Source organism: Cylas formicarius, unplaced genomic scaffold (genome assembly GCF_029955315.1).
Source record: "Cylas formicarius isolate icCylForm1 unplaced genomic scaffold, icCylForm1.1 PGA_scaffold_6__28_contigs__length_40554024, whole genome shotgun sequence".
NCBI classification, from domain to species: Eukaryota; Metazoa; Arthropoda; class Insecta; order Coleoptera; family Brentidae; genus Cylas; species Cylas formicarius.
Window position 1 is genome coordinate 34431148 of NW_026844347.1, and position 13956 is coordinate 34445103.

At 33.6% G+C, this 13956-nt stretch overlaps 1 protein-coding gene across 1 annotated transcript; it reads right to left on the reverse strand.

Moving 5' to 3' along the window:
• Positions 1–710: 710 nt before the first annotated feature.
• Positions 711–13938, reverse strand: LOC132703915 (tyrosine-protein kinase receptor torso-like). The gene is made up of 14 exons (XM_060673444.1): positions 13857–13938; positions 12077–12218; positions 10166–10319; positions 9890–10065; positions 9631–9832; positions 9526–9571; positions 7988–8147; positions 7681–7927; positions 5288–5371; positions 4982–5220; positions 3370–3502; positions 3108–3319; positions 2756–3051; positions 711–904 (listed from the first exon to the last, which is right to left on the reverse strand). The coding sequence occupies exons 1-13, from the start codon at positions 13920–13922 to the stop codon at positions 2786–2788; spliced, it is 2127 nt and encodes a 708-aa protein (XP_060529427.1). The 5' UTR covers positions 13923–13938; the 3' UTR covers positions 711–904; positions 2756–2785.
• Between the last annotated feature and the right edge of the window lie 18 nt (positions 13939–13956).

Genomic DNA, 13956 nt, shown 5'->3' on the forward strand with positions numbered 1-13956 from the left:
TGAATGGATTTAGGCTACATCCACTTATACTGAATATACACGGAGAGAATAGACTCTAGTTCAACGCAACCAAAAAGTTTGTGTTGTATAAATTACCCAGGTTCTAAAAAGAAAAAGCTCAGCATATTATTACGCAAGGATAAATTTTACATTTCTAACGATGATTTTTATGATCTATTTGGTATCCAGTGAGTTATATTGTACGACCTATAAATTAGTGTCCGAATAATTAGCAGCATTACAAAACTTACCATTCGTTGATATAAAACCAATTTGGATCCTGGATCATCACTGGCGGTACACTGGTATAGAATCCTATGTGGATGTTTTGCGGAACTCACGTTATCTTGAAGGTTTACATAAGAATGCATTATATCTCCGATTGTTTTTACCCGCCCGCGTTAAAAAGCTGTTTGTAACATTTTCTCGTATCAACCAAAACAACGTTTAAAAACAACTGCTTCGCCGAACGCGCCGAATTAAAATGGATGCCATGCGCAGACAGGGCGGCACTGGCGGTGTTGTCGGATTTCAAACGACGGCAATCACGGACAAGAAAGCCTTTCAAAATAAACTTGTGCATTATGTTCTATGAACTTTTATTTTATCGTCGCAGTTATTGGAGGAGATAAATCCTCACTTATTTCAAACGAACGACTGAAAAAAAGTAATGGAAATACGTAAAAAAATATATAAATTTAATCAGCAGGTACAGACATTAATTATAATTTATTTCTTTCGTAAAACGCAACGTTTACACTTTAAAGTCACTTCACTTTGTTCACACTTCACGAAACTAGGTCAAATTAATTAACCCACTCGAAATTTTTATGAATTTTGATTGCAAATATATTTTTTAAACGATTAATTTTGACGGCAAGTGTATTTGAGATCCGATCGTCACCTGGAACCACAACATCACTGTACGTCAGTATCAGTATATAGATTTTAGAATGTGCTAGGTATATTCATAAAATAAACTAGAAAAGAATATTCTTTAAAGTAGAACATTGAGAAAATTCATAAAAAATTTATTTTATTAGCACTTAGTTTTTTGAATACATATAAAAAAGAATTACGCTATGTAAAATTCAAATTCAAATTTCATTAATTTATTTTCAAAACAAGGCTAATCAAGAGGCTGAGGTTGTTCCTTCAACCTAATTAAAAAATTGTAAAATTTTTATTGTGTTACTTTTTTTTTCATTCATGAAATAAATAACCATCACTCTTACCGCCGGGCCGTCGCCAATTCTCAGTAAATAACCAATCCCTGTTATCTATGTGCATACGATATAGCAACTAACCAGAATAATAATAATACTTGTCTATGGAGATAACCTCAATTTTGTCTGAGTTTTATGTTCGCGGTCCGCGCTTCAAGAAGGAAGGAATTTTTCAGTTTTTATGCTTGTTGAAGGCAAAGTTCCTTCATGTACGACAATTGTATCGTATGGGTTAGAAATACGCACACACAGAAGGTTTTGGTGCGTTGTTTAAAAAAAAGGTAAAATATTCATATTCGTACCGTGAAAGAAGTTTGTCGCGCTTAAGAAGACCTTGTAGACACATTTTAAGCGAAGCTTTTTGATTTGAACAAATATCAATTTTTATGAACATTTAATAAAGTGAATATTATTAATTTTTCTTTGTGGTATAACATTTCTATTATTTTTTATAAAAGACAAACTTGGTAGTAGCTTCAAAAAGTCAAAATGTTGCAGCGTTTCCTACGTGAAAAGTTTCTCCAGGGAAGTTTTAACATTTGAATATTTCCAAAAATAAGTAAATTACAAAAAGTCATTATTTTTACTTTTTCAAAATATCTCGATCTAGAAGAAATAAAATTACCAATTAAATAGTATTCAATTCCAAACACTAAGTGAAAATCTAAAAATTGTTTCATTTAAGGATCTTCTAGTTTCTGTGAGTTTTTATGATTCTAATAAAGTTTCTGGGCAAAACTTAAAGGTAAAGACATCTTAAATAAAGTTTTGTTTTTAGAAACCTTTCTTGTCTTTGCCAAATAATGCAGTGCGATGACCCTAGAAGATCCGAGGGTAGGTCCAAATTCCAAATCCAAAATTGGATTTCGCACAACCATATGAGTTCTCAAATTTCTCGCAAGATTTCGGCTAATTCAGATTTCGCGAATTCCACGAAGATTTTACAGATTTCTAAATGAATTTCCAGATTTCACTAATTTTGAAAAATAATTTAAAATTATGTGAAAAATTTTTGTATTCGTTCATAATTTAAAAAATATTATTTTTCAAAAAACGTGAAAGAATAACGTCAGAGTCAGTGTTAAATTAATAAATATTAATTTTATAAATTACATCAATTTTCAAAACAAACATGTATAATATTTTTGATTTTTTTTTGTTTTCAAAATGTAGTTTCTTTTTCTTCGACTTTAGTTAAGTAACTTTTTTTATACAAATTTAGTTGGGAATTTCGGTTATTCTTAATTTTTTATACCAATAAAAAAATCTCAAAAATTTAAAAACATGGCACGATTTCACGGATTTCGGGGATTTCACAGAGCTGGTACACCAGATTTCTTTACCTCTTTACACTTTATAAGACTTTATAATAAATACATGCTAAGAATGTACTACATGCCTTTTAAAGAATGTACCAAGTCGATAAATAGAATATGGAGTCTGGGTCGCTAAAATGTACTTAGCACATTCTAAAAATCTGTGCAGTATAAATAACGCATATTCTAAAGCAGAGTATTCTTGACACATACCAAGAACGTACAATTGTTATGTGGGGACCGCTATACCGACTTTAAAGCTTCTTGAACAGGTGGAAATACGTAGTCCGGCGAAATTTTTTTGAAATCCACATAAATTTTATCGCTGGTCTCGGCCAATCTCTTTGCAATTTCGCTAAAAGGCGGACGCTCGTTGGGATCCGCATGCCAACAGTTTTGCATCATTCCGTACACTTTTTCGGTACATGCTTCTGGCCTTGCCAGACGTTTCCCCTGTTTGATGTGGACCAGAACGAGGTCGTTGCTGAGGTCTCCATATGGAAAGGCGCCTACATTTCAAACACGGACATTAGTTCCAGATATCAAAGGCGCGAACTAGGTTTACCCAGGCTGCCGATTTCCCACAGCACCACTCCAAACGACCACACGTCAGTCTTGCTGTCGTATCGGCGGTTTTCTATGGCTTCCGGTGCCATCCAGCGCAGCGGCTGACGCTTACGCGAACTGGTAACGTAGACCCCGGTCCGAGACATGCCGAAATCTGATATTTTCAAGAGTTTGTTCTGACTGATGAGGATATTCCGGGCCGCCAAGTCTCTAAAAGTAGATTCGACAGGTTGAGGAACTAACGGTTGGTTAACCTCTACCTATGGGTCACGTGGATGCTTTCTAAGAACTCCATCCCTCTGGCTATCTGAAGCGCAAAGTCTTGTAGTTCCGCGCTATCCAGTGGCGGGTCGATGTCTTCTTCGGGTGGGGTCTCTAGTGGCGTCAAGAGAGCTTGAATGTGGAAAAGAGCATTAACTTCAAAAAAATAATCATTCCGGATGCCTAGTTGTGGTTACTTACCAATAGAAAGTAACTCTATACTCTGTACTGACTGTAGTCAGTTTTACACGCTATTAACCATAGGTCACAAAAGAAGCGCAAAAGGAAGTTGAACTGATAACTACTGTATTCGAATATGTGAACATAATTATGCAAACGACGACATGCAACAGGAGCCATATTTGTGTTCAAGCTTTCACATGCAATTGCTCAGAACATCTGTATATAGATACCTGATTTTCAAGAATAGTGTTTTAATATTGATATTTTCAATGTCTTTGGACATCCTATCAGGGTGTGTGATATGTTGACTTTTATTTTGCTGTTTACAGTTAATGGGGGTTTCCCATATAAATAAAATAAATAAGGAAATCTTTCAAGTTAATCGAAATTGAAGGAAAATGGGAATTATTTTATTTGCCTGATCATCAGATTTTTTTAATGATCATCGCCACAAAAACTTAAACAAAGGGATAAGCCCACCTCCAATATAGCTTCCCTCTTTCATTCACTCTACAATGACATAAATATTGTTTTTCTACTCCAGTCTGTAAAATGCCCAATTATACACCGATCTAGCGTGCGGGAAGCGTCACTTTTACCATTTCAGTTTCGTTTCCCACGGAACTGAGCCACTTCGGACACTCCCGGAATTTTACCGCACGGGTTTGGGAGCAATCGGATGTTTTCGGAGATATTTCCCACGCCTTGAATTGTGACGTGTCTTTTTGCGAAAATGTACCCAAAACCTGACGGTCGTAGAAAAAGTATAGTATGCAACATGTTCAATAAACTCGTTTATTAAACACTCGTTCCGCTCGTGTCAAATAAACTCGTGAGTCAAATGCCGTTTACCGCATTTGTTGCATGATATACTATTACCGCACTTGTTGCATAATATACTTTTTCTCTATTGTTTCTTCTGTAACTTAAAAAGTTCAGACCTGTAAGACACAGCAAAGTATAGTTCTGAACCCCTAGTTCCCAAATTCGCAAGGGAATATGATAGAAATGTAGATCCCGATGATCCACTGGAACCAGATAAATTCTGAAAGTGGTCTATGAGTTAAAAGTCTAGGGACCAATGCGTTTATAATAACTTTAATTGTAGCTCTGATGTTATCAGGTATATTTTTAGCATTCGGAGTGTTCTTGTTTACAGGGTGATATTTAATAAAGTGTCGGAGCGTGATTCTAAAATATTTTGTAACGTAAAAAGTCGCTATAAACGTGTAGTGTGATGTCTTTTGTTTTCAAGAGATAGGGTGTTATTTTTTTTTTGTTATTTCCTAAAAGCTTTTGAACGAAAACTGGTAGGTGGGGGTTTTTAGATATCAGACACTTGAATTAATTTTTGATTTAGCTCTTGATTATAGGGGGCGCTACTTGTTTTTCTTACTTTCAAAATTAGACCTCAGTTAAAAAACTTACTTTCGGTAACTGACGGTAGTCCACTAGAAGTAACAGACGTCGGGCTAGATGGCGCAGCAGTACACAAAGGAATACGGATACTTTTCTGGCTTTTAGAAGGTTTCGTAGTTTTCGTAGCTTTTGGCTGGTCCGTTCCAGGCCTGGACCCATGGGCGACTCCCGGCGTACTGGGAGTTAGCGGAGTCCTCGGTCCGTCCGGGGTTATATAAGAACCGGATCCTGAACTACCCGTACAATCTCTGTGAAGGAAGAATTCTGGAGATGTCGATTTGCCTGTAAGTTTACTATACGAATTTTTATACTCACTCGAAACATAAACTGCTGTATTTGAGCTTATCGTCTACTGATACGATTCTATCCGACGCGATAACTTCTTCTACGACCATATGGCTGAAATTTAACAAGGCAATTAGGAGGAATTGTGGAGATTTTGACAGTTCAATAAGCTTTATTCTGGTGAAACGATTGCCTCGTGACTGCATAATGCTTCCATTTTTGTATAGCTGTATCCTTTTTGTGTATCTGTGATAAGGAAAGCCCACTCACATTCAATAAGGCAATTGGAAACAGGAGAGAGAGAGAGATTCTGACTCTTCTTTTAGCTTTATCCTAATGAAATGCTTGACTTTGAATTGTGAAGAGAAAATAGACTATTAAGTTTTGAATTAGGTATGCAATGACCAAGGAACGATGAGATGTTGACATCTCTATTAGCTTTATCCTGATGAAACGATTTACTAATCACTGCGAAATGCTTACGTTTATGTATCATAATTGTCTGGTTCCCTTTTAAATTCACATTCAGATAGAGTAGACTGTCTACCCTATAGCAAAAGCATCTATAAATAGACTTCGAAAAAACAATACGTGTTTTGTCTCTATATCGAGGTGTTATCCCAGTGCGACGAAGTGTGTGGGAAAAATAACACCAGAATGTTGCAAGCCGACAGAGCTTTGGATGAAATCGATTGGGTTTTTTATAGGACGCCAACATACGCAAATATATTTTTTAATTTAGAAACTCTACGGGTTTTATTGACCCAGGTGAATAAACTCGCACTTAAAAAAATTACAAAACTTTAACAGTAAAAAAATAAAGTGTCCAATTTATGCCTCAGTCACTGCAATATGTGAAAAAAAAAACTTTAAAAAGTAAAAAAACAATAATTACAGAAGAAATTTTAAAGTTAATATCTCCTCAACTTTATACAAGTGTTTCAAAATTAAATACGAGGTTTTTAAGGGCATATTCGTCAGTCAACAGTTTTTGCTTCGTTTTCGAGATAAAAGAAAAAAACTTGTTTTATTAATTACTCAAAAACCTTTAACCTGATCTTGAATTTTTAACTTGCGTGCTGTTTTATAGTCATAAGGGTCTTTATTTTATGAAATTAAGATAAAATTGTTCGCTGCAGTGGCGTTTCTTGCGATCTCATTAATAGTTGGTATTTTCAAAATTTAACTTTGTTGGATCATGCAATCAAAAATAAAGCTTTTCGTGCCTTATTTTTTCGTGCCTAGCTTTGTTTGAGTTAGAAAATTGACATTTTCCTTTATCAAAGAGGGCTAAAACAATTAATAAGTCGTCATGATTTATTAGATTCATTTAATGAAAACAAAATTTATCGTCAGCAACACATTGTAATTAGTAAAAAAACGACTGCATCGGATAGTTCAGGAACGTGCTGGGCACCGGTTTTTAATTTTTGTCTCGAAGATCCAAAAAAAACAAGACAAAAAAGTGTCATTTTTGATTGCTTGGTCTAACAAGATTAATCTTCAATAAATCAGTAGCTTACCCGCTGGGACGAAACTGAAATGAATTATCTTATTCTATTTCCACCAAATAAAGACACCTATGACAACAAATAAAGTCATCAATTATTATCAAAATCATAAACATAAGCCAGTTAGAACAAATAATGAAATGAAGAAGCAGGCTTATCCTTGGCTGATAAATATGCTTTGAAAACCTTTATATAAAGTTCTGAAACACATTAGTAGGCTCGTGAGTTTATGACATCACTGTACATTAAATGTCAGCTGGTGGGAGTTGTACAACTAACCTAAACCTATGGATTCCGTGGTATTGCTGCTATTGTTTAGGACAGTTTTTGTTATTATTTTAAGCAAATTTAATAACAATTTCAATTATGACTGAAGAAAGACTTTTGAAGGAACAGTTGGAAAATCTTCAAGTTGTTTTTCTATGGTGACTGAATTCTGTTCAAAAAATAAATTAAATAGGCAGAAGAGTGAAACATTAAAGGAAAAAGATAATGATCAGCTTTGCTTTGTTCTTATTATTAGAATTTTTTTATAAATATTTAAGGTTAAGCATTTACTGTATGTTATATGTAAATCACAAGTTAATGTTTTAAGCTCGTTCGCGTTATAACAGTACAATGACGTCACAGCCGATGTTTTTTTTTGCACTTCGTATTTATTATTATTTTCTTCTGGTACATTGACTATAAAGAAAAGATTTATAATACTTTCTAAAAGAATACATTATTGGGAACAGCATTATACCATTTGAAGACGCAGTATGACAACGATCTTTCAAACAATGCTTAACGATGATAACACCTCTAAATCGAAACACCTCTGAATCGAAATTCTAGCAAATTCAACAATTAGGCGTAAGTTTATTTTGCCAGCTTTTCCGAGGTAGAAGCGTAGTTTTTGTGAAAACTTACTCCGGAAAAAAACGCCGGTCATCCTTATTACAATTCGCTTTCTTGCTTTCCCACTGCTTCCTCAAATTCGACAGGTATTTTTTCAATGAACCATGCGGCGCCAGTTCCATGACCATCATGTACGGCCTCTCTCTGGTCACGCAGGCCAAAACCTTGATCACGTTTGAATGTCCTCCGTTGGCGTCGATATTTTTCATCGTCTGGATTTCGGCCAAAAAATCGTTTATTTCTTCATCGGGGGCGTTTTCTTACGAACCGAGTTAAACGATTACCAAAAAGTTACCGCCGTTAAAACGTGAACATTTACCAACAGTCATTTTTACAGCAGCGGTCGTGAGCTTGTTTTCGAATCCGTTCAAAGAGTACACCTCGCCCCTGTAGACCTTCCCGAACGCGCCTCCGCCAATCTCCTCCTTCAAGACGATCTTGTTCTTCGGTATTTCGTATTTGTCGAATTTGTGAGCGTTCTGAAGACATTTAGGAATAAACATTTAAAATACATTGTAGTCCGTAATAAGCCAAAAAAAAAGAAAAGCTATAAATTAAACTGTCTGATTCTGAGATATCGACGTGTCAGCTTTGATGGTTTTTTGGTGTAGAGAATACGATTACATCCTATTTTTTCATAAAATATGTAGAGGGCTATATATCCACGCTCTATAATCTATCCATTGTACGCCACGTAACTTTCTTGATAGTATGTTCGATTATTTTTTATTTGGGTCTATTTTGGTCAGCCGCAACAGTCGTGAAACTTTAGTATCTAAATGAGCCAGAAATTACGTGTTCTTCCGTTGAACATATGAAATATCCAAATTTATTATTTATTTACTTGTTGCTATTTATAAAAATACCACGTAATAAAGAATTTGATTATTATTTGATTTTATCATTTTCACTTATGACGTGAGAATGTGCATTTATGATTTTATTGAAAAAAGCATTTTTTTCACAGAAACTTCTACAGGCTACTGTAATAATATTTCCAAATCTCCTTGGTTTCGCCAATTAAATAGTTTTAGTTAAGCTCTGAAGGCAACGGGATGATTGGCGAGCATGTTCAATTCATCATTCAGACGATTTGTTGGTCTATTTATTTAGTTGTCACAAAACTATAGAAAACCCCCTTCTGCCCTTTGTCAGTTAAGAATTAAATTATTATTTTTCATTGTTTAACAACATGATGTCTATGGAAATAAAAGAAAACTTATATTTAAGCCAGTAACAACATAAAAAACTAACTTACGTTGGCAATATACTTAGCGTACATAAATTTTAAAACTGTATCCATATATATGTAGATTAGCTTGGTATTGAGATAATTTTGACTTAAATAACAAAAATTTTGTAAAGTTTGGGAAAAATGTTTCTTTTTTTTTGCAATTTTTATGGCACAGATTTTCTAAGAATTTAGATAATTTTTTTTAGATAATTTTATTTCATACAAATATTTAGAAGTACTGTTTGATGTAGAAATAATCTCATTACTTGTATCGGTAAATAACACTCTTTTTCTGTTGTAAAATTTGCCTCATTTTTCTATAACGCTGTTGCTTTCGTTTAGATCGATTTTATTCCCTAATATACAGGAGCAAGACTTTACACATCGTGACAGATACTATTACAGTGAAAACCACACTTGACAGTGACATCAATTCAATCACCATGACAGTAAATATTAGTAGTAGATAAGCAAACAGAGTTCTAGAGCAGAAATGTAACAAAGATAAAAATGTCACTCGTTGTCTTTTCGGCATTTCGTTCTGTGAAATCCTCAGCACCTGGTGGCACTTCTTATATTGCTCTAAGCCTCTCTTTGCTTATCTACTTGTAAGAGATACATACGTCGATAAAATCCAAAGGTGTGTACTGGATATTTATAACTTCTTTCCTGAAGGAGATGACGTCGAGATTAGTTTTTGAGAATGCGTTTCGAAAAAATTAACTTACATTAGAGGGACTGGCGCTATCCTGTCTTGCGAATAAGTAACTCTCGATTCGGACTGTCGCCTAACCATGGCGATCCTTTGAAGTTTGGACAACAGTTTCGGCCATTGCTTGTATACGTAGTAAGAAGCTCCAAGAGCAGTCAAAACGAACAGAAACAAGGAGTAGAAAAGGTATCTTTTTTCGTGCGTCTCTTTTACCGGAACTGCAGAAACGTGAACATGAGAATGAAGGGGTACGAGTTGCTTTCGCCATGACATACCTGCGATTTCACTTTGGAAATGATATTTGCAATGATCCAGATACAGATCGACGTGAACCGCATATTTTTCACCTGCTTCTACATCCAAGGGAAACTTTAGTATGTTATTAGCATTATCGAAAGTTATGTCTTCGTGATGAACCAGTGATACGGTTTTGTTTGTGCTGCTTTTAGTACTATAATAATAAGTATTCAAATTTCAAAATGTAGTAATAAATAACCCAAGAAAGTATCGAATAAATATGTTAATTGAATCAGTCGCGTTTGGGTACTTACTACCAGATTTGATTGAAAATTCCTTCTAGAGACACGGCCACATCTCTGTCGGTCTTGTTAAATGTCATTAAATATTTACTGTTCAAGAAGTTTTCGAGGCTGTTTAAAACAAATGGCGATCCTTTCTCGCACTGGCATACCGTATCGACGCAATCTAAAATAAAACATAATTAGCGGTCATTAATTTCCAAGTCCAAAATAACTTCTGGCTGATAAAAAATTCATCCAAAAATTAAGCCTGTCGATTAATTTCCTAAAAAGGACACAGGCATAGCCTTTAAAGTCAATAAAAACCACGTTTTCTTAATAGGATCTTTAATCTGGAAATACTTTACAGTAAGTTAATCCTAGATAATATCAGATCTTTCGTCAAAACAATAACGACGATATTAAAAATAATGTGTTCAGATAAGTTTCTAAATATACTTATATCGCGTGATTCCTAGTTACATTTGCTGTACACGCAGTTTGAATTTATTTATCTGTTTAGAACAAAGAGGACCTTAGCACAATGAGCTAAGCGCACAATTTATTCGTTACAATGTTTTAAAATGTATTTATTTATTTATTTAAATCTTTCTTCGCACGTGCGACTACTCACACTTAACTATATATTGACCTTAGAATTTTCTTAGTCATTAATTAATTAAAATTACTTAAGGACAAAATTGCTAGTGCGTCACGGATAACCGAGCATTTGGGCTCTCTACCTGTTGAGGGTTAGATTTGTAAGAGAATAATAAATTACGAGAATCAATTTAGAGAATAATAAATTACAATAAAGCTAGAGCGAAACAATGTTAATCGAAAAAAAGGAATAGAAAAATTGTTGAAGTTCAGTAGACCACTTTGGTTTCTATGTCTATGTGCAATCGATGGAGTTTATTTTTTTGACACTGTCATATAAAACTTACAACAAGCATTCTGAAGCTGTTGTAACCAATTCTCCAATTCTGCGAAATTTGGAGTTTACAATGCTCATGTTTTTATATAGGGATCGTAGAGCAAAATGTGCCGTTTCCAATAGTAACTAACCATGGCCGCGATTTTTCGCTTTTCACAATCGGGAGTTTTAGTCCATCTGTAACTAGGGCAAGGCTAGGAAGGCACTTCTATTCTTTTGGGTCACTAATTCTAAAAAGTGTAATTGATTATAGAGTTCTCGAAAGAATAAGAACTAAAAAAAGTGCCCAGAAACCAACAGTTCATAAGAGGCTCATTATGAAATAAATACATTAGCAACTAGGAAATTGACCATTATTCATCTAGCAATTAACGATAATGTTTCTAATAAATTTGGACAATAAATTCCATTGGAAAGTTGTGTGATTATATACTACTAATTGAGATCAACTCGATATGACACGACAGAACCTGCCCATTCAATTTACTATACGTTACTATATTCTCATTATGAATTTTAAAATTTAGTTTTGTATATTAACTCCAGTATCCGTTACACGCAATTATTAAATCAGTAAAGTGTATAATCAAAATCTGTTCTGTTAAACGATTTTCAAGGCAGTAGTCGTAGATCAAGATCATCTTGAAATGTATGACAGTCCTCGATTATCTTCGCAGACCTATGCGTCATCAGGAGATAAGAACGTTGATATCCGCCTGTGAACAGTGCAATAAGCCCTTATTAAGATCCCTGAGGTACACCAGAATAGATATTAACAGATTTAGATTAGATTTTTTATAAATTTTAGCTCCCAAACACTTAATGGGAATTCTCATTTTTATCTCTTTGTATATTTAGGCGAAACTGGAATGTAACTGTTTGAATCTCATCTAGACTCAATTATTTAGGTGTTCATTTAAAACAAAATCGATAAAAAAATTGAGTATAATATAATATATTAATATAATATCCTCTTGAATCGTCGTATTTCGGTTTAGAACACTTACCTTCTATTATATAATCCAGCGTTTCCTTATAACACGTGTCGTTAATAGCGTCTGCATAAAATGTAAATTCGTACTTGCATCCATGTGTTAGGGGTTCTGCTAGATGTTCCAGTCTCATATCTGGTTCGATTATGAAATAACTCTGCAAATATCCTACAGTTTTTTAGCAAATCCATATAATGCAGGATATGTGTTATCCACGGTTCATTCTTGGTAAACAATATATTTTTCAGCAATAATTTAAGTTACCACTGAGGAGATTAGACCAGTGTACACTGTGTCAAATTTATAAATAAAGCTAGCGTGTTGCAGCTTCCGTGACCCACCGTGATTTTTACATACAGGGTAGTTTTGAAAATTTTATATTTTTAGATCTATTTTGTAGCTCGGTTATGCTTTAAATTATAGAAAAGGTGGAAACAGGTCTGGACAGGATTTTTACGTAGGGATCTAGTGACATATTCAGTTTTCTTTTGAAACTCTGAACTGAAATGTTGACACGTAAAGTAACCTTGTGTTTTTTTCGTTATATAGACGTTGAGTCAAAAGCCAATCATTAAGGAGATATCGTGCTACAAATATAGCTCAAAAAGTAGTTTTTTTTTTTTATAAAAATAGATAAAACAATAAAATATCACAGAAGTATTACTATTATAAAAACATACTTTCTGCATATTTTTTATTTTATGAATGAGCTAAATTTAAGAAAAAATTTGCAATACATAACGGGATACAAAAAATATAGTGGGCTGTTGTCACTTCATTCCGCGTTTCTTATTGTTGACCAATTTAATCAAAAATTTATTATCGAATTATTATTTAATAGTAATAGTTTTAATTTAGTTTAATAATAGTGATTCATACCAATCCCGAAAATCCATGCAATTTATGTACCAGCGCACAATCAGAAATTCCTTTTCGCCGTACCCATGAAATTATTTTTAAAATGTTTTTGTTTAGAAGATAATTAATAAATGTTGCTACAAAGGACAACTGTTGGACAGCAACCAACTAAAAAATTTTTGTAAACTTGACATGCAATTCTCTACATTTCATGAAATTTAATTTAGTTTATAAAATTTTTTTACATCCCATTGGGTAAGTTTTTCATGGAACTTTATTTATTATATCTACTTCCGTAATATTTTATGGTTTTAAATTATTTCGTTGTTAAGATAAAAAAATAAAAAGTTATTTTTCCTCTATATTTGTAGCGAGATAATTCTGCAATGGTTGACTTTGTTTTAAAAATTATTTTAAGTTTAAGTTTTTCGAATTTGTTTTGAAACACCGTATATATCGAATCTCTCATAATTGCCTTATTTTGTGTTAACAAGAGCCATAGCGAAAGGAAGGAGATGTCGATATTTAAATATTAATTACAAAATGTCAAGATTATTTTTCAACTAAATTATATTAGGAAAACAGATACCCTTTTATTTAATTACAATGAGAGATTTTTATTTGCTTTGTATAACAAAATTTGTGACGCCACTGGATCCTACGTAAAAACTCTATCTCTAAAAATGCACGAAAGCCTCTGTTAACGAGGGAGGTACGCACTCCTTTTCAAAATTTTTTGCTAAAACCTCAAATGATTCAAAATTTGGTTTTAAAAACTTTATCTCATAACTAAATTAAATTTAAACGAAATCGATATTACTAAAGGCCACTGCACCTTTATTCCTACCTTAATCTTTCAAGAGATCTTTAATTAATTACCAGTATTTAAAAGTTTTTTTGTTTACACTTGAAATTTAAATTATATTTTAAAACCTACCTCAACGGAAATATTGTATTCGTCATACAGCATTATGCAGTCACTATCGAAAGTGTCTATTTTCATTTGAAACGTTTGAAAATTATCTGAAAACATTTCT